Source organism: Coregonus lavaretus (genome assembly GCF_964263955.1).
Source record: "Coregonus lavaretus genome assembly, contig: HAP1_SCAFFOLD_284, whole genome shotgun sequence".
Taxonomy (NCBI): Eukaryota; Metazoa; Chordata; class Actinopteri; order Salmoniformes; family Salmonidae; genus Coregonus; species Coregonus lavaretus.
Window position 1 is genome coordinate 562,719 of NW_028157808.1, and position 27,404 is coordinate 590,122.

The 27,404-nt window shown below is 44.7% G+C and overlaps 1 protein-coding gene across 1 annotated transcript in view; it reads right to left on the minus strand.

Moving 5' to 3' along the window:
* Nucleotides 1-27,394, minus strand: part of LOC311124909 (aminopeptidase N-like) — a 28,774-nt gene extending 1,380 nt beyond the window's left edge. The window contains exons 1-13 of the mRNA XM_084199006.1: nt 27,333-27,394; nt 25,104-25,169; nt 20,247-20,422; nt 19,247-19,323; nt 18,763-18,896; nt 18,611-18,666; nt 15,555-15,596; nt 15,142-15,247; nt 13,576-13,667; nt 13,238-13,348; nt 12,821-12,988; nt 4,361-4,501; nt 1,717-1,798 (exon numbers count right to left, since the gene is read on the minus strand). Coding sequence (XP_084055132.1) covers nt 1,717-1,798; nt 4,361-4,501; nt 12,821-12,988; nt 13,238-13,348; nt 13,576-13,667; nt 15,142-15,247; nt 15,555-15,596; nt 18,611-18,666; nt 18,763-18,896; nt 19,247-19,323; nt 20,247-20,422; nt 25,104-25,169; nt 27,333-27,380 — 1,299 coding nt within the window. The 5' untranslated portion in view covers nt 27,381-27,394. The remainder of the gene's footprint in view (nt 1-1,716; nt 1,799-4,360; nt 4,502-12,820; nt 12,989-13,237; nt 13,349-13,575; nt 13,668-15,141; nt 15,248-15,554; nt 15,597-18,610; nt 18,667-18,762; nt 18,897-19,246; nt 19,324-20,246; nt 20,423-25,103; nt 25,170-27,332) is intronic.
* Between the last annotated feature and the right edge of the window lie 10 nt (nt 27,395-27,404).

A 27,404-nucleotide genomic window follows, 5' to 3' on the forward strand; every position in this document is an offset into this window, starting at 1 on the left:
ATTAGCTGGTTGATAAGCTGAATCAGGTTAGTTACAACTTGGATTGGAGTGAACATCTACAGGTTGGTAGCGCTCCAGGAACAGGGTTGGGGTGAAAACTTGCAGGAGGTTAGAGCTCCAGGAACAGGGTTGGGGTGAAAACTTGCAGGAGGTTAGCGCTCCAGTAACAGGGTTAGGGTGAAAACTTGCAGGAGGTTAGCGCTCCAGTAACAGGGTTAGGGTGAAAACTTGCAGGAGGTTAGCGCTCCAGGAACAGGGTTGGGGTGAAAACTTGCAGGAGGTTAGCGCTCCAGGAACAGGGTTAGGGAGAAAACTTGCAGGAGGTTAGCGCTCCAGTAACAGGGTTAGGGTGAAAACTTGCAGGAGGTTAGCGCTCCAGGAACAGGGTTAGGGTGAAAACTTGCAGGAGGTTAGCGCTCCAGGAACAGGGTTAGGGTGAAAACTTGCAGGAGGTTAGCGCTCCAGGAACAGGGTTGGGGTGAAAACTTGCAGGAGGTTAGAGCTCCAGGAACAGGGTTGGGGTGAAAACTTGCAGGAGGTTAGAGCTCCAGGAACAGGGTTGGGGTGAAAACTTGCAGGAGGTTAGAGCTCCAGGAACAGGGTTGGGGTGAAAACTTGCAGGAGGTTAGAGCTCCAGGAACAGGGTTGGGGTGAAAATTTGCAGGAGGTTAGAGCTCCAGGAACAGGGTTGGGGTGAAAACTTGCAGGAGGTTAGCGCTCCAGGAACAGGGTTAGGGTGAAAACTTGCAGGAGGTTAGCGCTCCAGGAACAGGGTTAGGGTGAAAACTTGCAGGAGGTTAGCGCTCCAGGAACAGGGTTAGGGTGAAAACTTGCAGGAGGTTAGCGCTCCAGGAACAGGGTTAGGGTGAAAACTTGCAGGAGGTTAGCGCTCCAGGAACAGGGTTAGGGAGAAAACTTGCAGGAGGTTAGCGCTCCAGTAACAGGGTTAGGGTGAAAACTTGCAGGAGGTTAGCGCTCCAGGAACAGGGTTAGGGTGAAAACTTGTAGGAGGTTAGCGCTCCAGGAACAGGGTTAGGGTGAACACTTGCAGGAGGTTAGCGCTCCAGGAACAGGGTTAGGGTGAAAACTTGCAGGAGGTTAGCGCTCCAGGAACAGGGTTAGGGTGAAAACTTGCAGGAGGTTAGCGCTCCAGGAACAGGGTTAGGGTGAAAACTTGCAGGAGGTTAGCGCTCCAGGAACAGGGTTAGGGTGAAAACTTGCAGGAGGTTAGCGCTCCAGGAACAGGGTTGGGGTGAAAACTTGCAGGAGGTTAGCGCTCCAGGAACAGGGTTAGGGTGAAAACTTGCAGGAGGTTAGCGCTCCAGGAACAGGGTTAGGGTGAAAACTTGCAGGAGGTTAGCGCTCCAGGAACAGGGTTAGGGTGAAAACTTGCAGGAGGTTAGCGCTCCAGGAACAGGGTTAGGGTGAAAACTTGCAGGAGGTTAGCGCTCCAGGAACAGGGTTAGGGTGAAAACTTGCAAGAGGTTAGAACTCCAGGAACAGGGTTAGGGTGAAAACTTGCAGGAGGTTAGCGCTCCAGGAACAGGGTTAGGGTGAAAACTTGCAGGAGGTTAGCGCTCCAGGAACAGGGTTAGGGTGAAAACTTGCAGGAGGTTAGAGCTCCAGGAACAGGGTTGGGGTGAAAACTTGCAGGAGGTTAGCGCTCCAGGAACAGGGTTGGGCAGCCCTGCTTCAGCTCAAGGCCACAGTACCAACCTGCTTCAGCTCAAACTCAGTAGAGAATCTCCTGGTCACACCGTTGAGGAGGTTAGAAAATGAGAAGGATCCTCCACCATATCTACAAGATAGAGAGGGATACAGAGATACATTATTATTATCATTACTTAGTGAATGAAACGTAAATCAGTTTCTCTGATACATATTCACGGGAAGTTACATGATGTCCAATAGCCCCATCTAGACTTACACTGTAAATATGTAGTTCAAAATAACCCTGATGACTTACACTGTAAATATGTAGTTCAAAATAACCCTGATGACTTACACTGTAAATATGTAGTTCAAAATAACCCTGATGACTTACACTGTAAATATGTAGTTCAAAATAACCCTGATGACTTACACTGTAAATATGTAGTTCAAAATAACCCTGATGACTTACACTGTAAATATGTAGTTCAAAATAACCCTGATGACTTACACTGTAAATATGTAGTTCAAAATAACCCCGATGACTTACACTGTAAATATGTATTTCCACCTAGTTAAGAGATGTACTGTAGAGGTGTGGATGAATTTTCTACAGGATTGAGGTCAGGGCTTTGTGATGGCCACTCCAATACCTTGACTTTGTTGTCCTTAAGCCATTTTGCCACAACTTTGGAAGTATGCTTGGGGTCATTGTCCATTTGGAATACCCATTTGCTACCAAGCTTTAACTTCCTGACTGATGTCTTGAGATGTTGCTTCAATATATCCTTATTTACTTGTGTCATTCACAAAGTAGATGTCCTAACTGACTTGCCAAAACTATAGTTTGTTAACAAGAAATTTGTGGAATGGTTGAAAAACGATTTTTAATGACTCCTAAGTGTATGTAAACTTCCGACTTCAACTCTAGTTCCACCGAGCCCTGAAGACTTACTCTGTATAGATGTAGTTCCACCGAGCCCTGAAGACTTACTCTGTATAGATGTAGTTCCACCGAGCCCTGAAGACTTACTCTGTGTAGATGTAGTTCCACCGAGCCCTGAAGACTTACTCTGTATAGATGTAGTTCCACCGAGCCCTGATGACTTACTCTGTATAGATGTAGTTCCACCGAGCCCTGATGACTTACTCTGTATAGATGTAGTTCCACCGAGCCCTGAAGACTTACTCTGTATAGATGTAGTTCCACCGACCCCTGAAGACTTACTCTGTATAGATGTAGTTCCACCGAGCCCTGATGACTTACTCTGTATAGATGTAGTTCCACCGAGCCCTGAAGACTTACTCTGTATAGATGTAGTTCCACCGAGCCCTGAAGACTTACTCTGTATAGATGTAGTTCCACCGAGCCCTGAAGACTTACTCTGTATAGATGTAGTTCCACCGAGCCCTGAAGACTTACTCTGTATAGATGTAGTTCCACCGAGCCCTGAAGACTTACTCTGTATAGATGTAGTTCCACCGAGCCCTGAAGACTTACTCTGTATAGATGTAGTTCCACCGAGCCCTGAAGACTTACTCTGTATAGATGTAGTTCCACCGAGCCCTGATGACTTACTCTGTGTAGATGTAGTTCCACCGAGCCCTGAAGACTTACTCTGTGTAGATGTAGTTCCACCGAGCCCTGAAGACTTACTCTGTATAGATGTAGTTTCACCGAGCCCTGAAGACTTACTCTGTATAGATGTAGTTCCACCGAGCCCTGAAGACTTACTCTGTATAGATGTAGTTCCACCGAGCCCTGAAGACTTACTCTGTATAGATGTAGTTCCACCGAGCCCTGAAGACTTACTCTGTATAGATGTAGTTCCACCGAGCCCTGAAGACTTACTCTGTATAGATGTAGTTCCACCGAGCCCTGAAGACTTACTCTGTATAGATGTAGTTCCACCGAGCCCTGAAGACTTACTCTGTATAGATGTAGTTCCACCGAGCCCTGAAGACTTACTCTGTATAGATGTAGTTCCACCGAGCCCTGAAGACTTACTCTGTATAGATGTAGTTCCACCGAGCCCTGAAGACTTACTCTGTATAGATGTAGTTCCACCGAGCCCTGAAGACTTACTCTGTATAGATGTAGTTCCACCGAGCCCTGAAGACTTACTCTGTATAGATGTAGTTCCACCGAGCCCTGAAGACTTACTCTGTATAGATGTAGTTCCACCGAGCCCTGAAGACTTACTCTGTATAGATGTAGTTCCACCGAGCCCTGAAGACTTACTCTGTATAGATGTAGTTCCACCGAGCCCTGAAGACTTACTCTGTATAGATGTAGTTCCACCGAGCCCTGAAGACTTACTCTGTATAGATGTAGTTCCACCGAGCCCTGAAGACTTACTCTGTATAGATGTAGTTCCACCGAGCCCTGAAGACTTACTCTGTATAGATGTAGTTCCACCGAGCCCTGTTGACTTACTCTGTATAGATGTAGTTCCACCGAGCCCTGAAGACTTACTCTGTATAGATGTAGTTCCACCGAGCCCTGAAGACTTACTCTGTATAGATGTAGTTCCACCGAGCCCTGAATACTTACTCTGTATAGATGTAGTTCCACCGAGCCCTGAAGACTTACTCTGTATAGATGTAGTTCCACCGAGCCCTGAAGACTTACTCTGTATAGATGTAGTTCCACCGAGCCCTGAAGACTTACTCTGTATAGATGTAGTTCCACCGAGCCCTGAAGACTTACTCTGTATAGATGTAGTTCCACCGAGCCCTGATGAAGTCCCAGGCCAGGGGCGTCCCCACCACGTTCCCAGCGATGTAGCCGATGGTGGAGGTGCTGTCCTGCTTACGGATCTTAGCTGGATCCAGGGAATAATCCAGATACCTGTAGTATCAACACAAAAAATAGGGATTTGATTTGACCTAAATCAGATCTTTAACCTAATGGTGTTGCTCTAAACATGCCCTAATCCCCATAGCAACACGGCCATTTTAAAAGCGCAGGGCTTGTGCAACGTCATTTTTCATTTTACAGGAATAATTGTTCACATACAGGAGTGATATACAGTGCCTTCAGAAAGTATTCACACCCCTTGACTTTTTCCACATTCTGTTGTGTTACAGCCTGAATTTAAAGTTGATTACACTGGCCTACACCAACGGGGGGCCAGTATGAAACATTTATGCACTCACTAATTGTAAGTCGCTCTGGATAAGAACGTCTGCTAAATGACTAAAATGTAAATGTAAATGTAATATCCCATAATGTCAAAGTGGAATTATGTTTTTCAAAATGTTTACAAATTAATTACAAATGAAAAGCTGAAATGTCTTGAGTCAATAACTATTCAACCCCTTTGTTATGGCAAGTTAAATAAGTTCAGGAGTAAGAATCACATAAGTTGCATGGACTCACTCTGTGTGCAATAATAGTGTTTAACATGATTTTTGAACGACTACTTCATCTCTGTACCCCCCACAATTATCTGTAAGGTCCCTCAGTCGAGAACTGAATTTCAAACACAGATTCAACCCCAAAGACCAGGGAGGTTTTCCAATGCCTCACAAAGAAGGGCACCTACTGGTAGATGGGTAAAAAAATTAAATAAATGCAGACATTTAATATCCCTTTGAGCATGGTGATGTTATTAATTACACTTTGGATGGTGTATCAATACACCCAGTCACTACATAGATATAGGCGTTCTTCCTAACTCAGTTGCCGGAGAGGAAGGAAACCACTGAGGGATTTCATCATGAGGCCAATGGTGACTTTAAAACAGTTACAGAGTCTAATGGCTGTGATAGGAGGAAACAGAGGATGGATCAACAACATTGTAGGTACTCCACAATACTAACCTAAATTACAGAGTGAAAAGAAGGAAGCCTGTACAGAACAAACATATTCCAACAGATTCATCCTGTTTTCAACAAGGCATTAAAGTAACACTGCAAAAAATGTGACAAAGCATTTAACTTTTTGTCCTGAATACAAAGTGTTATGTTTGGGGCAAATCCAACACAACACATTACTGAGGACCACTCTCCATATTTTCAAGCATAGTGGTGGCTGAATCATGTTATGGGTATGCTTGTAATCGTTAAGGACTGGGGAGTTTGTCAGGATAAAAAATAAATGGAATGGAGGTAAACACAGGCAAATGCCTAGAGGAAAACCTGGTTCAGTCTGCTTTCCAACAGACACTGGGAAATGAATTCAAGGCCAAATCTACACTGGAGTTGCTTACCAAGAAGACAGTGAATGTTCCTGAGTGGCCGAGTTTTAGACTTAAATCTACTTGAAAATCTATGGCAAGACCTGAAAATGGTTGTCTAGCAATGATCAACAACCAATTTGACAGAGCTTGAAGAATTTTGAAAATAATAAATGGGCAAATGTTGCACAATCCAGGTGTGTAAAGCTCTTAGAGACTTCCCAGAAAGACTCACAGCTGTAATCGCTGCCAAAGGTGACTCTAGCATGTATTGACTCAGGGGTGTGAATACTTATGTATATTAGATATTTATGTATTTCATTTTCAATAAATGTGCAAACATTTCTAAAAACATGTTTTCACTTTGTCATTATGGGGTATTGTGTGTACATTTACATTTTAGTCATTTAGCAGACGCTCTTATCCAGAGCGACTTACAGGAGCAATTAGGGTTAAGTGCCTTGCTCAAGGGCACATTGACAGATTTTTTACCTAGTCGGCTCGGGGATTAGAACCAGCGACCTTTCGGTTACTGGCACAACGCTCTTAACCACTAAGCTACCTGCCTGCATCTGAGGAGAAAGCTGAAGCCTCTACCTATCCATTGGTGTAAATATATCCCCTGTCTGAAACCTCTACCTATCCATTGGTGTAAATATATCCCCTGTCTGAAGCCTCTACCTATCCATTGGTGTAAATATATCCCCTGTCTGAAACCTCTACCTATCCATTGGTGTAAATATATCCCCTGTCTGAAGCCTCTACCTATCCATTGGTGTAAATATATCCCCTGTCTGAAGCCTCTACCTATCCATTGGTGTAAATATATCCCCTGTCTGAAGCCTCTACCTATCCATTGGTGTAAATATATCCCCTGTCTGAAGCCTCTACCTATCCATTGGTGTAAATATATCCCCTGTCTGAAGCCTCTACCTATCCATTGGTGTAAATATATCCCCTGTCTGAAGCCTCTACCTATCCATTGGTGTAAATATATCCCCTGTCTGAAGCCTCTATCTATCCATTGGTGTAAATATATCCCCTGTCTGAAGCCTCTACCTATCCATTGGTGTAAATATATCCCCTGTCTGAAGCCTCTACCTATCCATTGGTGTAAATATATCCCCTGTCTGAAGCCTCTACCTATCCATTGGTGTAAATATATCCCCTGTCTGAAGCCTCTACCTATCCATTGGTGTAAATATATCCCCTGTCTGAAGCCTCTACCTATCCATTGGTGTAAATATATCCCCTGTCTGAAGCCTCTACCTATCCATTGGTGTAAATATATCCCCTGTCTGAAGCCTCTACCTATCCATTGGTGTAAATATATCCCCTGTCTGAAGCCTCTACCTATCCATTGGTGTAAATATATCCCCTGTCTGAAGCCTCTACCTATCCATTGGTGTAAATATATCCCCTGTCTGAAGCCTCTACCTATCCATTGGTGTAAATATATCCCCTGTCTGAAGCCTCTACCTATCCATTGGTGTAAATATATCCCCTGTCTGAAGCCTCTACCTATCCATTGGTGTAAATATATCCCCTGTCTGAAGCCTCTACCTATCCATTGGTGTAAATATATCCCCTGTCTGAAGCCTCTACCTATCCATTGGTGTAAATATATCCCCTGTCTGAAGCCTCTACCTATCCATTGGTGTAAATATATCCCCTGTCTGAAGCCTCTACCTATCCATTGGTGTAAATATATCCCCTGTCTGAAGCCTCTACCTATCCATTGGTGTAAATATATCCCCTGTCTGAAGCCTCTACCTATCCATTGGTGTAAATATATCCCCTGTCTGAAGCCTCTACCTATCCATTGGTGTAAATATATCCCCTGTCTGAAGCCTCTACCTATCCATTGGTGTAAATATATCCCCTGTCTGAAGCCTCTACCTATCCATTGGTGTAAATATATCCCCTGTCTGAAGCCTCTACCTATCCATTGGTGTAAATATATCCCCTGTCTGAAGCCTCTACCTATCCATTGGTGTAAATATATCCCCTGTCTGAAGCCTCTACCTATCCATTGGTGTAAATATATCCCCTGTCTGAAGCCTCTACCTATCCATTGGTGTAAATATATCCCCTGTCTGAAGCCTCTACCTATCCATTGGTGTAAATATATCCCCTGTCTGAAGCCTCTACCTATCCATTGGTGTAAATATATCCCCTGTCTGAAGCCTCTACCTATCCATTGGTGTAAATATATCCCCTGTCTGAAGCCTCTACCTATCCATTGGTGTAAATATATCCCCTGTCTGAAGCCTCTACCTATCCATTGGTGTAAATATATCCCCTGTCTGAAGCCTCTACCTATCCATTGGTGTAAATATATCCCCTGTCTGAAGCCTCTACCTATCCATTGGTGTAAATATATCCCCTGTCTGAAGCCTCTACCTATCCATTGGTGTAAATATATCCCCTGTCTGAAGCCTCTACCTATCCATTGGTGTAAATATATCCCCTGTCTGAAGCCTCTACCTATCCATTGGTGTAAATATATCCCCTGTCTGAAGCCTCTACCTATCCATTGGTGTAAATATATCCCCTGTCTGAAGCCTCTACCTATCCATTGGTGTAAATATATCCCCTGTCTGAAGCCTCTACCTATCCATTGGTGTAAATATATCCCCTGTCTGAAGCCTCTACCTATCCATTGGTGTAAATATATCCCCTGTCTGAAGCCTCTACCTATCCATTGGTGTAAATATATCCCCTGTCTGAAGCCTCTACCTATCCATTGGTGTAAATATATCCCCTGTCTGAAGCCTCTACCTATCCATTGGTGTAAATATATCCCCTGTCTGAAGCCTCTACCTATCCATTGGTGTAAATATATCCCCTGTCTGAAGCCTCTACCTATCCATTGGTGTAAATATATCCCCTGTCTGAAGCCTCTACCTATCCATTGGTGTAAATATATCCCCTGTCTGAAGCCTCTACCTATCCATTGGTGTAAATATATCCCCTGTCTGAAGCCTCTACCTATCCATTGGTGTAAATATATCCCCTGTCTGAAGCCTCTACCTATCCATTGGTGTAAATATATCCCCTGTCTGAAGCCTCTACCTATCCATTGGTGTAAATATATCCCCTGTCTGAAGCCTCTACCTATCCATTGGTGTAAATATATCCCCTGTCTGAAGCCTCTACCTATCCATTGGTGTAAATATATCCCCTGTCTGAAGCCTCTACCTATCCATTGGTGTAAATATATCCCCTGTCTGAAGCCTCTACCTATCCATTGGTGTAAATATATCCCCTGTCTGAAGCCTCTACCTATCCATTGGTGTAAATATATCCCCTGTCTGAAGCCTCTACCTATCCATTGGTGTAAATATATCCCCTGTCTGAAGCCTCTATCTATCCATTGGTGTAAATATATCCCCTGTCTGAAACCTCTACCTATCCATTGGTGTAAATATATCCCCTGTCTGAAGCCTCTACCTATCCATTGGTGTAAATATATCCCCTGTCTGAAGCCTCTACCTATCCATTGGTGTAAATATATCCCCTGTCTGAAGCCTCTACCTATCCATTGGTGTAAATATATCCCCTGTCTGAAGCCTCTACCTATCCATTGGTGTAAATATATCCCCTGTCTGAAGCCTCTATCTATCCATTGGTGTAAATATATCCCCTGTCTGAAGCCTCTACCTATCCATTGGTGTAAATATATCCCCTGTCTGAAGCCTCTACCTATCCATTGGTGTAAATATATCCCCTGTCTGAAGCCTCTACCTATCCATTGGTGTAAATATATCCCCTTTCTGAAGCCTCTACCTATCCATTGGTGTAAATATATCCCCTGTCTGAAGCCTCTACCTATCCATTGGTGTAAATATATCCCCTGTCTGAAGCCTCTACCTATCCATTGGTGTAAATATATCCCCTGTCTGAAGCCTCTACCTATCCATTGGTGTAAATATATCCCCTGTCTGAAGCCTCTACCTATCCATTGGTGTAAATATATCCCCTGTCTGAAGCCTCTACCTATCCATTGGTGTAAATATATCCCCTGTCTGAAGCCTCTACCTATCTATTGGTGTAAATATATCCCCTGTCTGAAGCCTCTACCTATCCATTGGTGTAAATATATCCCCTGTCTGAAGCCTCTACCTATCCATTGGTGTAAATATATCCCCTGTCTGAAACCTCTACCTATCCATTGGTGTAAATATATCCCCTGTCTGAAGCCTCTACCTATCCATTGGTGTAAATATATCCCCTGTCTGAAGCCTCTACCTATCCATTGGTGTAAATATATCCCCTGTCTGAAGCCTCTACCTATCCATTGGTGTAAATATATCCCCTGTCTGAAGCCTCTACCTATCCATTGGTGTAAATATATCCCCTGTCTGAAGCCTCTACCTATCCATTGGTGTAAATATATCCCCTGTCTGAAGCCTCTACCTATCCATTGGTGTAAATATATCCCCTGTCTGAAGCCTCTACCTATCCATTGGTGTAAATATATCCCCTGTCTGAAGCCTCTACCTATCCATTGGTGTAAATATATCCCCTGTCTGAAGCCTCTATCTATCCATTGGTGTAAATATATCCCCTGTCTGAAGCCTCTACCTATCCATTGGTGTAAATATATCCCCTGTCTGAAGCCTCTACCTATCCATTGGTGTAAATATATCCCCTGTCTGAAGCCTCTATCTATCCATTGGTGTAAATATATCCCCTGTCTGAAGCCTCTACCTATCCATTGGTGTAAATATATCCCCTGTCTGATTCACAATTTGTCCACTAGATTGCAGTAGGAGATCACATGACGTGTCTTGGCCACTTGAAACCAGTTGCATCTGTTTTGGGAAGTGAGTGAGTAACTGTGCCAAAATGGCACAATCAGCCTGACATCTTAAAATGACCATAGCAATCAGCCTGACATCTTAAAATGACCCTAGCAATCAGCCTGACATCTGAAAATGACCCTAGCAATCAGCCTGACATCTTAAAATGACCCTAGCAATTAGCCTGACATCTGGAGATGACCCTAGCAATTAGCCTGACATCTGGAAATGACCCTTGCAATCAGCCTGACATCTGAAATGACCCTAGCAATCACCTTGGCATCTGAAATGACCCTAGCAATCAGCCTGACATCTGAAAATGACCCTAGAAAACAGCTTGACATCTGAAATGACCCTAGCAATCAGCCTGATCTGAAAATGACCCTAGCAATCAGCCTGACATCTGAAAATGACCCTAGCAATCAGCCTGACATCTGAAATGACCCTAGCAATCAGCCTGACATCTGAAAATGACCCTAGCAATCAGCCTGACATCTGAATATGACCCTAGCAATCAGCCTGACATCTGAAATGACCCTAGCAATCAGCCTGACATCTTACAATGACCCTAGCAATCAGTCTGACATCTTAAAATGACCCTAGCAATCAGCCTAAGATCTTAAAATGACCCTAGCAATCAGCTTGACATCTTAAAATGACCCTAGCAATCAGCCTGACATCTTAAAAAGACCCCAGCAATCAGCCTGACATCTGAAATGACCCTAGAAATCAGCTTGACATCTGAAATGACACTAGCAATCAGCCTGATCTGAAAATGACCCTAGCAATCAGCCTGATCTGAAAATGACCCTAGCAATCAGCCTGACATCTTAAAATGACCCTAGCAATCAGCCTAACATCTGAAAATGACCCTAGTAATCAGCCTGACATCTGAAATGACCCTAGCAATCAGCCTGACATCTTACAATGACCCTAGCAATCAGTCTGACATCTTAAAATGACCCTAGCAATCAGCCTAAGATCTTAAAATGACCCTAGCAATCAGCTTGACATCTTAAAATGACCCTAGCAATCAGCCTGACATCTTAAAAAGACCCCAGCAATCAGCCTGACATCTGAAATGACCCTAGAAATCAGCTTGACATCTGAAATGACACTAGCAATCAGCCTGATCTGAAAATGACCCTAGCAATCAGCCTGATCTGAAAATGACCCTAGCAATCAGCCTGACATCTTAAAATGACCCTAGCAATCAGCCTAACATCTGAAAATGACCCTAGTAATCAGCCTGACATCTGAAATGACCCTAGCAATCAGCCTGACATCTGAAAATGACCCTAGCAATCAGCCAGACATCTTACAATGACCCTAGCAATCAGTCTGACATCTTAAAATAACCCTAGCAGATCTTAAATGATGGGGGGCGAGATTCTTATGACACTGCCAGCAGTAAGATTTTAGTTCGATTTCCAAAAAGACAAGGGGCTTTCTATTTTCAGACAAAAAAAACTAATTTGGGGGACCCGGTAACGTGTCCAAAACAAGCGTTCAGAGTTTAACAGGATAAAGGTCTATCATCACTCCAGGCTCTGTCGCAGCCGGCCGCGACCGGGAGACTCATGGGCGTCGCACAATTGGCCCAGCATCGTCCAGGGTAGGGGAGGGAATGGCCGGCAGGGATGTAGCTCAGTTGATAGAGCATGGCGTTTGCAACGCCAGGGTTGTGGGTTCGATTCCCACGGGGGGCCAGTATAAAAACATATGTATTCACTAACAGTAAGTCGCTCTGGATAAGAGCGTCTGCTAAATGACTAAAATGTAAAATGTAAATGTAAATCACTCCAATTTAAGTGTTTTGTGTTTTGGGTCACTAAACCAGTCCTTTTCTTCAACAAAACACAAGATGAACTGATTCTGTGTGTTAGCTCCTGTTGAGGATCAGATTGTGCCTACCTGTTCAGCAGCCAGGGGACCTTAGTACAGGCCAGGGTTAGCTACCTGTTCAGCAGCCAGGGGACCTTAGTGCAGGCCAGGGTTAGCTCCCTGTTCAGCAGCCAGGGGACCTTAGTACAGGCCAGGGTTAGCTACCTGTTCAGCAGCCAGGGGACCTTAGTGCAGGCCAGGGTTAGCTACCTGTTCAGCAGCCAGGGGACCTTAGTGCAGGCCAGGGTTAGCTCCCTGTTCAGCAGCCAGGGGACCTTAGTGCAGGCCAGGGTTAGCTACCTGTTCAGCAGCCAGGGGACCTTAGTGCAGGCCAGGGCTGACCTCAGCTTGGCAGCCTCTGTGGCTACTGTGGCGTTCTTGAACATCTGCCAGGCGAAGTCCCATTCCTCCACCCCTCCTGCTGCGATAGCGTTACAGTACACTGTCGTCTTCAGGTTGGGGTGAATCCTGTCAATAAAGAGTTCAATAAACACAAAGTTAGCATCAATAAGAGAAGGAAAACAATCACCTTAACTATATACATCATTCTTAGGGTCGCAAACTTCTGGTATTCATTTCCCCGTTGAAGGATTCCCGGTTTTCCTGCTTGTTCCCTCCTGATTCCAGGAATCTTCCAACTGGGATTTCTGGAAAACCGAGGAATTTTGAGAAAGTTCCCGGAATTTTGCAACCCAAATAATTGTGCTTCGTACTCACGGGTTGTGGTCTGGGTTCAGCATCCACTCTCTGAACCAGGCGCTGGTGAGAGCCCTGCAGCGCTCCACTCCCATGCGGCAAGCAAAGGATATGGCGTTGATCTGGTTGTACCTGAGAGATAGGGGACAAGAGGGACAGGGCTGTGGAATGGCCCACAACACATTATGATCATATCTAGTTCATTCTAAATAGCACACTATTCCCTATGTAGTGCACTACTTTTGAAAACAGACCAATAAAGTTTATATACTGTTGTAAGAAAAGCAACATAAAAGAAATAAAATGATGTATCTTAATTGGTTTAAAATAACATTTCATTTGAAAAGCAGTGTTGTTACTGGTCGTTGTGTCCGGTGGGGACTCTGGTCCAATCATCCGTGATCGTCCTGAAGTGCTCAAACAGGGGGGTGATCTTCATCTTCAGGTAAGCCTAAGAGACAAACAGATCCCAGTACAGTATGTTATATAACAGACACAATATATGATATATTATATTATAGTAAGAACCCACCTGTAGCACCCCGTATGCCTGATATATTATATTATAGTAAGAACCCACCTGTAGCACCCCGGATGCCTGATATATTATATTATAATAAGAACCCACCTGTAGCACCCCGTATGCCTGATATATTATATTATAATAAGAACCCACCTGTAGCACCCCGTATGCCTGATATATTATATTATAATAAGAACCCACCTGTAGCACCCCGTATGCCTGATATATTATATTATAATAAGAACCCACCTGTAGCACCCCGTATGCCTGATATATTATATTATAATAAGAACCCACCTGTAGCACCCCGTATGCCTGATATATTATATTATAGTAAGAACCCACCTGTAGCACCCCGTATGCCTGATATATTATATTATAATAAGAACCCACCTGTAGCACCCCGTATGCCTGATATATTATATTATAATAAGAACTCACCTGTAGCACCCCGCATGCCTGATATAGTATATTATAATAAGAACCCCACCTGTAGCACCCCGTATGCCTGATATATTATATTATAGTAAGAACCCACCTGTAGCACCCCGTATGCCTGATATATTATATTATAATAAGAACCCACCTGTAGCACCCCGTATGCCTGATATATTATATTATAGTAAGAACCCACCTGTAGCACCCCGTATGCCTGATATATTATATTATAATAAGAACCCACCTGTAGCACCCCGGATGCCTGATATATTATATTATAATAAGAACCCACCTGTAGCACCACGTATGCCTGATATATTATATTGTAATAAGAACCCACCTGTAGCACCCCGTATGCCTGATATATTATATTATAGTAAGAACCCACCTGTAGCACCCCGTATGCCTGATATATTATATTATAATAAGAACCCACCTGTAGCACCACGTATGCCTGATATATTATATTATAATAAGAACCCACCTGTAGCACCCCGTATGCCTGATATATTATATTATAGTAAGAACCCACCTGTAGCACCCCGTATGCCTGATATATTATATTATAATAAGAACCCACCTGTAGCACCCCGGATGCCTGATATATTATATTATAATAAGAACCCACCTGTAGCACCCCGTATGCCTGATATAGTATATTATAATAAGAACCCACCTGTAGCACCCCGTATGCCTGATATAGTATATTATAATAAGAACCCACCTGTAGCACCCCGTATGCCTGATATATTATATTATAATAAGAACCCACCTGTAGCACCCCGTATGCCTGATATATTATATTATAATAAGAACCCACCTGTAGCACCCCGTATGCCTGATATATTATATTATAATAAGAACCCACCTGTAGCACCCCGTATGCCTGATATATTATATTATAGTAAGAACCCACCTGTAGCACCCCGTATGCCTGATATATTATATTATAATAAGAACCCACCTGTAGCACCCCGTATGCCTGTCCACGGTCGAACATGAGGATGTAGTAGTTGAGATTCCTGAGTGCTGACTCCCAGGGGATGTAGTCTCTCTCCTGAGACAGGTACCTGGTAATATATCATATATAATATAAGAGCTGACTACCAGGGGATGTAGTCTCTCTCCTGAGAAAGGTACTTGGTAATATATCATCTGTATAGTAGAATATATTATAATCTGTATAGTAGAATATATTATAATCTGTATAGTAGAATATATTATAATCTGTATAGTAGAATATATTATAATCTGTATAGTAGAATATATTATAATCTGTATAGTAGAATATATTATAATCTGTATAGTAGAATATATTATAATCTGTATAGTAGAATATATTATAATCTGTATAGTAGAATATATTATTCTAGTTACCTGGTGGTCCTCAGAGCTAATGTGGTGTTGATCACCTTGGCCCTGGAAACACACAACAACATGACATCACAACTACATCATGTCACACAGCTCAACTACATCATGCCACACAGCTCAACTACATCATGCCACACAGCTCAACTACATCATGCCACACAGCTCAACTACATCATGTCACACAGCTCAACTACATCATGTCACACAGCTCAACTACATCATGCCACACAGCTCAACTACATCATGCCACACAGCTCAACTACATCATGCCACACAGCTCAACTACATCATGTCACACAGCTCAACTACATCATGTCACACAGCTCAACTACATCATGCCACACAGCTCAACTACATCATGTCACACAGCTCAACTACATCATGCCACACAGCTCAACTACATCATGCCACACAGCTCAACTACATCATGCCAGCTCAACTACATCATGCCACACAGCTCAACTACATCATGCCACACAGCTCAACTACATCATGTCACACAGCTCAACTACATCATGCCACACAGCTCAACTACATCATGCCAGCTCAACTACATCATGCCACACAGCTCAACTACATCATGCCACACAGCTCAACTACATCATGCCACACAGCTCAACTACATCATGCCAGCTCAACTACATCATGCCAGCTCAACTACATCATGTCACACAGCTCAACTACATCATGCCACACAGCTCAACTACATCATGCCAGCTCAACTACATCATGTCACACAGCTCAACTACATCATGCCACACAGCTCAACTACATCATGCCAGCTCAACTACATCATGCCACACAGCTCAACTACATCATGCCACACAGCTCAACTACATCATGTCACACAGCTCAACTACATCATGCCACACAGCTCAACTACATCATGCCACACAGCTCAACTACATCATGCCAGCTCAACTACATCATGCCACACAGCTCAACTACATCATGCCACACAGCTCAACTACATCATGCCACACAGCTCAACTACATCATGCCAGCTCAACTACATCATGCCAGCTCAACTACATCATGTCACACAGCTCAACTACATCATGCCACACAGCTCAACTACATCATGTCACACAGCTCAACTACATCATGTCACACAGCTCAACTACATCATGCCAGCTCAACTACATCATGCCACACAGCTCAACTACATCATGCCAGCTCAACTACATCATGCCACACAGCTCAACTACATCATGCCAGCTCAACTACATCATGCCAGCTCAACTACATCATGTCACACAGCTCAACTACATCATGTCACACAGCTCAACTACATCATGCCAACTCAACTACATCATGCCACACAGCTCAACTACATCATGTCACACAGCTCAACTACATCATGCCACACAGCTCAACTACATCATGTCACACAGCTCAACTACATCATGCCACACAGCTCAACTACATCATGTCACACAGCTCAACTACATCATGCCAGCTCAACTACATCATGTCACACAGCTCAACTACATCATGCCACACAGCTCAACTACATCATGTCACACAGCTCAACTACATCATGCCACACAGCTCAACTACATCATGTCACACAGCTCAACTACATCAAGCCACACAGCTCAACTACATCATGCCACACAGCTCAACTACATCAAGCCACACAGCTCAACTACATCATGTCACACAGCTCAACTACATCATGTCACACAGCTCAACTACATCATGACACACAGCTCAACTACATCATGCCAACTCAACTACATCATGTCACACAGCTCAACTACATCATGCCAACTCAACTACATCATGCCACACAGCTCAACTACATCATGTCACACAGCTCAACTACATCATGCCACACAGCTCAACTACATCATGTCACACAGCTCAACTACATCATGTCACACAGCTCAACTACATCATGTCACACAGCTCAACTACATCATGACACACAGCTCAACTACATCATGACACACAGCTCAACTACATCATGCCACACAGCTCAACTACATCATGCCAACTCAACTACATCATGCCACACAGCTCAACTACATCATGCCAACTCAACTACATCATGACACACAGCTCAACTACATCATGCCACACAGCTCAACTACATCATGTCACACAGCTCAACTACATCATGTCACACAGCTCAACAACATCATGTCACACAGCTCAACTACATCATGCCACACAGCTCAACTACATCATGCCACACAGCTCAACTACATCATGTCACACAGCTCAACTACATCATGTCACACAGCTCAACTACATCAAGCCAGCTCAACTACATCATGCCACACAGCTCAACTACATCATGTCACACAGCTCAACTACATCAAGCCAGCTCAACTACATCATGCCACACAGCTCAACTACATCATGTCACACAGCTCAACTACATCATGTCACACAGCTCAACTACATCAAGCCAGCTCAACTACATCATGTCACACAGCTCAACTACATCATGTCACACAGCTCAACTACATCAAGCCAGCTCAACTACATCATGTCACACAGCTCAACTACATCATGACACACAGCTCAACTACATCATGTCACACAGCTCAACTACATCATGTCACACAGCTCAACTACATCATGTCACACAGCTCAACTACATCATGTCACACAGCTCAACTACATCATGTCACACAGCTCAACTACATCATGTCACACAGCTCAACTACATCATGCCACACAGCTCAACTACATCATGACACACAGCTCAACTACATCATGCCAACTCAACTACATCATGCCACACAGCTCAACTACATCATGCCACACAGCTCAACTACATCATGCCACACAGCTCAACTACATCATGCCAACTCAACTACATCATGCCACACAGCTCAACTACATCATGCCAACTCAACTACATCATGACACACAGCTCAACTACATCATGCCACACAGCTCAACTACATCATGCCAACTCAACTACATCATGCCAGCTCAACTACATCATGTCACACAGCTCAACTACATCAGCTTCCAGCTTCCACAAAGTTCACCAGGAAATACAGAACGTGTGGGACATTAGCTCAACTTAGAAAGAGCTTTACCTGGCCAGATTGAAGGCATCGTCCACTATCTGAGCTCTGTTGATTAAAGGTATGACCTGCACACAGAAGTTGTGATGTTATGTTGCGTCATATGGAATCATATTGTGATAGGTAATATCCACAATAACAGTGGAATAATAACATCTGCTGACTGTGTGGTCTGTGGTGAGCTGGTTGAGGAGTCGTTCCCAGTTGTCCATGTCGTAGTTAACCCTGTAGTAGCCAGACACGTTGAGGTTGGCCAGAAGCCAGTCAGATCCTGCTGTTCTCATGGGGAGGTGTCTGTCTGGGGGAGAACCAAAACACACTGGGCTCAGCTAGGCTTGCAACATTCCGCCAGCTTTCACTAAATTCACTGGTTTTCCAGAAAATCCTGGTTAGAGGATTCCTGGATTTCCTGGTTATTCCCTAGAAATTCCATGAATCTTCCAACCAGGATTTCTGGAAAACAGGGGATTTTTAAGAAAGTTACCAGAATTTTGCAACCCTGGTCTCAGGTTAGGATTGAACACAGACCACACTGTACTGATGTACAATAACATGATATGGACCTGGACCTATTCAATAGTCCAGGTCCATCTTCCACTGACACCCATGCAGGTCTTCATTTGACACAAACAATAGCATTAGAAGTACCTGTTTTCTGAAGAAGCCAGTGTTGCTCTCTCTCCACTCCTCCCTTCATCCATTTGATGGGGACCAACCAGGTGTAACTAAACAAGCATAGAACAGGATGGTCAGGTGACTGAATTCAACATTATTTTGGGGTTTATCATCATGACCTTATTGTTGGACACCCAGGCTATATTAACCCTTCCGTAACCCCAGGCTGTACTAACCCTTCCTTAACCCCAGGCTGTACTAACCCTTCCTTAACCCCAGGCTGTACTAACCCTTCCCTCACCCCAGGCTGTACTAACCCTTCCTTAACCCCAGGCTGTACTAACCCTTCCTTAACCCCAGGCTGTACTAACCCTTCCTTAACCCCAGGCTGTCCTAACCCTTCCTTAACCCCAGGCTGTACTAACCCTTCCTTAACCCCAGGCTGTCCTAACCCTTCCTTAACCCCAGGCTGTACTAACCCTTCCTTAACCCCAGGCTGTACTAACCCTTCCTTAACCCCAGGCTGTACTAACCCTTCCTTAACCCCAGGCTGTACTAACCCTTCCGTAACCCCAGGCTGTACTAACCCTTCCTTAACCCCAGGCTGTACTAACCCTTCCTTAACCCCAGGCTGTACTAACCCTTCCTTAACCCCAGGCTGTACTAACCCTTCCTTAACCCCAGGCTGTACTAACCCTTCCTTAACCCCAGGCTGTACTAACCCTTCCTTAACCCCAGGCTGTACTAACCCTTCCTTAACCCCAGGCTGTACTAACCCTTCCTTAACCCCAGGCTGTACTAACCCTTCCTTAACCCCAGGCTGTACTAACCCTTCCTTAACCCCAGGCTGTACTAACCCTTCCTTAACCCCAGGCTGTACTAACCCTTCCTTAACCCCAGGCTGTACTAACCCTTCCTTAACCCCAGGCTGTACTAACCCTTCCTTAACCCCAGGCAGTACTAACCAGGCTACCTGCCACCCTGGTCTACGGTAAAACAGCATCACAGAACTGAGATCAAGAAGAATGGTAACTTGTATGGAGAGGGTCTGTCCACTACAGAGTCAGGGTCCAGGAGGAAGTGCTTCTGGGTAATGTGTCCCGTGGCCGTATCTATGGTAACCACTGGGAAGCCCATCTGAAGGATCCAGCGGTTCATGATGTCATGCACTGTGTGAGGTAGACTCATCCCTGGAGTGGTGATGACAGCCTGTCAGAGGATTAAACACATAACACCTTAACACACACAATGATAGAGGTGGACCCATCTCTACGGTCCTTCAAGACACATTTTAACCACAGGCACCCTGTAAGAGGGGGACCCATCTCTACGGTCCTTCAAGACACATTTTAACCACAGGGGGTTTTCACCCTGTAAGAGGTGGACCCATCTCTACGGTCCTTCAAGACACATTTTAACCACAGGGGGTTTTCACCCTGTAAGAGGTGGACCCATCTCTACGGTCCTTCAAGACGCATTTTAACCACAGGCAACCTGTAAGAGGTGGACCCATCTCTACGGTCCTTCAAGACACATTTTAACCACAGGCACCCTGTAAGAGGTGGACCCATCTCTACGGTCCTTCAAGACACATTTTAACCACAGGCACCCTGTAAGAGGTGGACCCATCTCTACGGTCCTTCAAGACACATTTTAACCACAGGCACCCTGTAAGAGGTGGACCCATCTCTACGGTCCTTCAAGACACATTTTAACCACAGGCACCCTGTAAGAGGTGGACCCATCTCTACGGTCCTTCAAGACACATTTTAACCACAGGGGGTTTTCACCCTGTAAGAGGTGGACCCATCTCTACGGTCCTTCAAGACGCATTTTAACCACAGGCACCCTGTAAGAGGTGAACCCATCTCTACGGTCCTTCAAGACGCATTTTAACCACAGGCAACCTGTAAGAGGTGGACCCATCTCTACGGTCCTTCAAGACGCATTTTAACCACAGCCACCCTGTAAGAGGTGGACCCATCTCTACGGTCCTTCAAGACGCATTTTAACCACAGGCAACCTGTAAGAGGTGGACCCATCTCTACGATCCTTCAAGACGCATTTTAACCACAGGCACCCTGTAAGAGGTGGACCCATCTCTACGGTCCTTCAAGACACATTTTAACCACAGGCACCCTGTAAGAGGTGGACCCATCTCTACGGTCTTTCAAGACACATTTTAACCACAGGCACCCTGTAAGAGGTGGACCCATCTCTACGGTCCTTCAAGACACATTTTAACCACAGGCACCCTGTAAGAGGTGGACCCATCTCTACGGTCCTTCAAGACACATTTTAACCACAGGGGGTTTTCACCCTGTAAGAGGTGGACCCATCTCTACGGTCCTTCAAGACGCATTTTAACCACAGGCACCCTGTAAGAGGTGGACCCATCTCTACGGTCCTTCAAGACACATTTTAACCACAGGCACCCTGTAAGAGGTGGACCCATCTCTACGGTCCTTCAAGACACATTTTAACCACAGGGGGTTTTCACCCTGTAAGAGGTGGACCCATCTCTACGGTCCTTCAAGACACATTTTAACCACAGCCACCCTGAAAGAGGTGGACCCATCTCTACGGTCCTTCAAGACACATTTTAACCACAGGCACCCTGTAAGAGGTGGACCCATCTCTACGGTCCTTCAAGACACATTTTAACCACAGGGGGTTTTCACCCTGTAAGAGGTGGACCCATCTCTACGGTCCTTCAAGACACATTTTAACCACAGGCACCCTGTAAGAGGTGGACCCATCTCTACGGTCCTTCAAGACGCATTTTAACCACAGGCACCCTGTAAGAGGTGGACCCATCTCTACGGTCCTTCAAGACACATTTTAACCACAGGGGGTTTTCACCCTGTAAGAGGTGGACCCATCTCTACGGTCCTTCAAGACACATTTTAACCACAGGCACCCTGTAAGAGGTGGACCCATCTCTACGGTCCTTCAAGACACATTTTAACCACAGCCACCCTGTAAGAGGTGGACCCATCTCTACGGTCCTTCAAGACACATTTTAACCACAGGGGGTTTTCACCCTGTAAGAGGTGGACCCATCTCTACGGTCCTTCAAGACACATTTTAACCACAGGGGGTTTTCACCCTGTAAGAGGTGGACCCATCTCTACGGTCCTTCAAGACACATTTTAACCACAGGCACCCTGTAAGAGGTGGACCCATCTCTACGGTCCTTCAAGACACATTTTAACCACAGGCACCCTGTAAGAGGTGGACCCATCTCTTCGGTCCTTCAAGACACATTTTAACCACAGGCACCCTGTAAGAGGTGGACCCATCTCTACGGTCCTTCAAGACACATTTTAACCACAGGCACCCTGTAAGAGGTGGACCCATCTCTACGGTCCTTCAAGACACATTTTAACCACAGGCACCCTGTAAGAGGTGGACCCATCTCTACGGTCCTTCAAGACACATTTTAACCACAGGGGGTTTTCACCCTGTAAGAGGTGGACCCATCTCTACGGTCCTTCAAGACACATTTTAACCACAGGGGGTTTTCACCCTGTAAGAGGTGGACCCATCTCTACGGTCCTTCAAGACACATTTTAACCACAGGGGGTTTTCACCCTGTAAGAGGTGGACCCATCTCTACGGTCCTTCAAGACGCATTTTAACCACAGGCACCCTGTAAGAGGTGGACCCATCTCTACGGTCCTTCAAGACACATTTTAACCACAGGCACCCTGTAAGAGGTGGACCCATCTCTACGGTCCTTCAAGACACATTTTAACCACAGGCACCCTGTAAGAGGTGGACCCATCTCTACGGTCCTTCAAGACGCATTTTAACCACAGGCACCCTGTAAGAGGTGGACCCATCTCTACGGTCCTTCAAGACACATTTTAACCACAGGCACCCTGTAAGAGGTGGACCCATCTCTACGGTCCTTCAAGACACATTTTAACCACAGGCACCCTGTAAGAGGTGGACCCATCTCTACGGTCCTTCAAGACACATTTTAACCACAGGCACCCTGTAAGAGGTGGACCCATCTCTACGGTCCTTCAAGACGCATTTTAACCACAGGCACCCTGTAAGAGGTGGACCCATCTCTACGGTCCTTCAAGACACATTTTAACCACAGGCACCCTGTAAGAGGTGGACCCATCTCTACGGTCCTTCAAGACGCATTTTAACCACAGGGGGTTTTCACCCTGTAAGAGGTGGACCCATCTCTACGGTCCTTCAAGACGCATTTTAACCACAGGGGGTTTTCACCCTGTAAGAGGTGGACCCATCTCTACGGTCCTTCAAGACACATTTTAACCACAGGGGGTTTTCACCCTGTAAGAGGTGGACCCATCTCTACGGTCATTCAAGACACATTTTAACCACAGGCACCCTGTAAGAGGTGGACCCATCTCTACGGTCATTCAAGACACATTTTAACCACAGGCACCCTGTAAGAGGTGGACCCATCTCTACGGTCCTTCAAGACACTTTTTAACCACAGGGGGTTTTCACCCTGTAAGAGATGGACCCATCTCTACGGTCCTTCAAGACACATTTTAACCACAGGGGGTTTTCACCCTGTAAGAGGTGGACCCATCTCTACGGTCCTTCAAGACACATTTTAACCACAGGGGGTTTTCACCCTGTAAGAGGTGGACCCATCTCTACGGTCCTTCAAGACACATTTTAACCACAGGGGGTTTTCACCCTGTAAGAGGTGGACCCATCTCTACGGTCCTTCAAGACACATTTTAACCACAGGGGGTTTTCACCCTGTAAGAGGTGGACCCATCTCTACGGTCCTTCAAGACACATTTTAACCACAGGCACCCTGTAAGAGGTGGACCCATCTCTACGGTCCTTCAAGACGCATTTTAACCACAGGCACCCTGTAAGAGGTGGACCCATCTCTACGGTCCTTCAAGACACATTTTAACCACAGGCACCCTGTAAGAGGTGGACCCATCTCTACGGTCCTTCAAGACGCATTTTAACCACAGGCACCCTGTAAGAGGTGGACCCATCTCTACGGTCCTTCAAGACGCATTTTAACCACAGGCACCCTGTAAGAGGTGGACCCATCTCTACGGTCCTTCAAGACACATTTTAACCACAGGCACCCTGTAAGAGGTGGACCCATCTCTACGGTCCTTCAAGACACATTTTAACCACAGGCACCCTGTAAGAGGTGGACCCATCTCTACGGTCCTTCAAGACACATTTTAACCACAGGGGGTTTTCACCCTGTAAGAGGTGGACCCATCTCTACGGTCCTTCAAGACGCATTTTAACCACAGGGGGTTTTCACCCTGTAAGAGGTGGACCCATCTCTACGGTCCTTCAAGACACATTTTAACCACAGGCACCCTGTAAGAGGTGGACCCATCTCTACGGTCCTTCAAGACACATTTTAACCACAGGCACCCTGTAAGAGGTGGACCCATCTCTACGGTCCTTCAAGACACATTTTAACCACAGGCACCCTGTAAGAGGTGGACCCATCTCTACGGTCCTTCAAGACACATTTTAACCACAGGCACCCTGTAAGAGGTGGACCCATCTCTACGGTCCTTCAAGACACATTTTAACCACAGGCACCCTGTAAGAGGTGGACCCATCTCTACGGTCCTTCAAGACACATTTTAACCACAGGCACCCTGTAAGAGGTGGACCCATCTCTACGGTCCTTCAAGACACATTTTAACCACAGGCACCCTGTAAGAGGTGGACCCATCTCTACGGTCCTTCAAGACACATTTTAACCACAGGGGGTTTTCCACACAAACGTTACCCAATGATATTGAATATTCATTTTAGCAGTAAGTAAATTGTAGATCGAAAATTTAATAATAGAGAAATAGTATAGAGGTATATTTATCATACTCTATCCATGGTAGAAAATGGGACTTACTTTCTGAAGATGATCCCAGAGATCTGAATACACTGTGTTGTTGAAGGCAAACTCATTCAGGTACGACTACAGAGAGAGAGAGAGAGTGAGAGAGAGAGAGAGAGAGAGAGAGAGACAGAGAGAGAGAGAGAGAGAGAGAGAGAGAGAGAGTTACTAAGACAGGCTCTGATTACTGTACTGTAGTTACTAAGACAGGCTCTGATTACTGTACTGTAGTTACTAAGACAGGCTCTGATTACTGTACTGTAGTTACTAAGACAGGCTCTGATTACTGTACTGTAGTTACTCACTAAGACAGGCTCTGATTACTGTACTGTAGTTACTAAGACAGGCTCTGATTACTGTACTGTAGTTACTAAGACAGGCTCTGATTACTGTACTGTAGTTACTAAGACAGGCTCTGATTACTGTACTGTAGTTACTAAGACAGGCTCTGATTACTGTACTGTAGTTACTAAGACAGGCTCTGATTACTGTACTGTAGTCACTAAGACAGGCTCTGATTACTGTACTGTAGTTACTAAGACAGGCTCTGATTACTGTACTGTAGTTACTAAGACAGGCTCTGATTACTGTACTGTAGTTACTAAGACAGGCTCTGATTACTGTACTGTAGTTACTAAGACAGGCTCTGATTACTGTACTGTAGTTACTAAGACAGGCTCTGATTACTGTACTGTAGTTACTAAGACAGGCTCTGATTACTGTACTGTAGTTACTAAGACAGGCTCTGATTACTGTACTGTAGTTACTAAGACAGGCTCTGATTACTGTACTGTAGTTACTAAGACAGGCTTTGATTACTGTACTGTAGTTACTAAGACAGGCTCTGATTACTGTACTGTAGTTACTAAGACAGGCTCTGATTACTGTACTGTAGTTACTAAGACAGGCTCTGATTACTGTACTGTAGTTACTAAGACAGGCTCTGATTACTCTACTGTAGTTACTAAGACAGGCTCTGATTACTCTACTGTAGTTACTAAGACAGGCTCTGATTACTCTACTGTAGTTACTAAGACAGGCTCTGATTACTCTACTGTAGTTACTAAGACAGGCTCTGATTACTCTACTGTAGTTACTAAGACAGGCTCTGATTACTGTACTGTAGTTACTAAGACAGGCTCTGATTACTGTACTGTAGTTACTAAGACAGGCTCTGATTACTGTACTGTAGTTACTAAGACAGGCTCTGATTACTGTACTGTAGTTACTAAGACAGGCTCTGATTACTGTACTGTAGTTACTAAGACAGGCTCTGATTACTGTACTGTAGTTACTAAGACAGGCTCTGATTACTGTACTGTAGTTACTAAGACAGGCTCGGATTACTGTACTGTAGTTACTAAGACAGGCTCTGATTACTGTACTGTAGTTACTAAGACAGGCTTTGATTACTGTACTGTAGTTACTAAGACAGGCTCTGATTACTGTACTGTAGTTACTAAGACAGGCTCTGATTACTGTACTGTAGTTACTAAGACAGGCTCTGATTACTGTACTGTAGTTACTAAGACAGGCTCGGATTACTGTACTGTAGTTACTAAGACAGGCTCTGATTACTGTACTGTAGTTACTAAGACAGGCTCTGATTACTGTACTGTAGTTACTAAGACAGGCTCTGATTACTGTACTGTAGTTACTAAGACAGGCTCTGATTACTGTACTGTAGTTACTAAGACAGGCTCTGATTACTGTACTGTAGTTACTAAGACAGGCTCTGATTACTGTACTGTAGTTACTAAGACAGGCTCTGATTACTGTACTGTAGTTACTAAGACAGGCTCTGATTACTGTACTGTAGTTACTAAGACAGGCTCTGATTACTGTACTGTAGTTACTAAGACAGGCTCTGATTACTGTACTGTAGTTACTAAGACAGGCTCTGATTACTGTACTGTAGTTACTAAGACAGGCTCTGATTACTGTACTGTAGTTACTAAGACAGGCTCTGATTACTGTACTGTAGTTACTAAGACAGGCTCTGATTACTGTACTGTAGTTACTAATATAGGCTCTGATTACTGTACTGTAGTTACTAAGACAGGCTCTGATTACTGTACTGTAGTTACTAAGACAGGCTCTGATTACTGTACTGTAGTTACTAAGACAGGCTCTGATTACTGTACTGTAGTTACTGACTAAGACAGGCTCTGATTACTGTACTGTAGTTACTGACTCAGACTGAGTGACTCTATTGTACTGTTAACATACTGTAACTGTACTCACACTGAGTCCTCTGGCGAAGACAGGCTCTGTTAGGAACTCAGAAAGCATCCTCAGAACTGCAGCTCCCTGGAG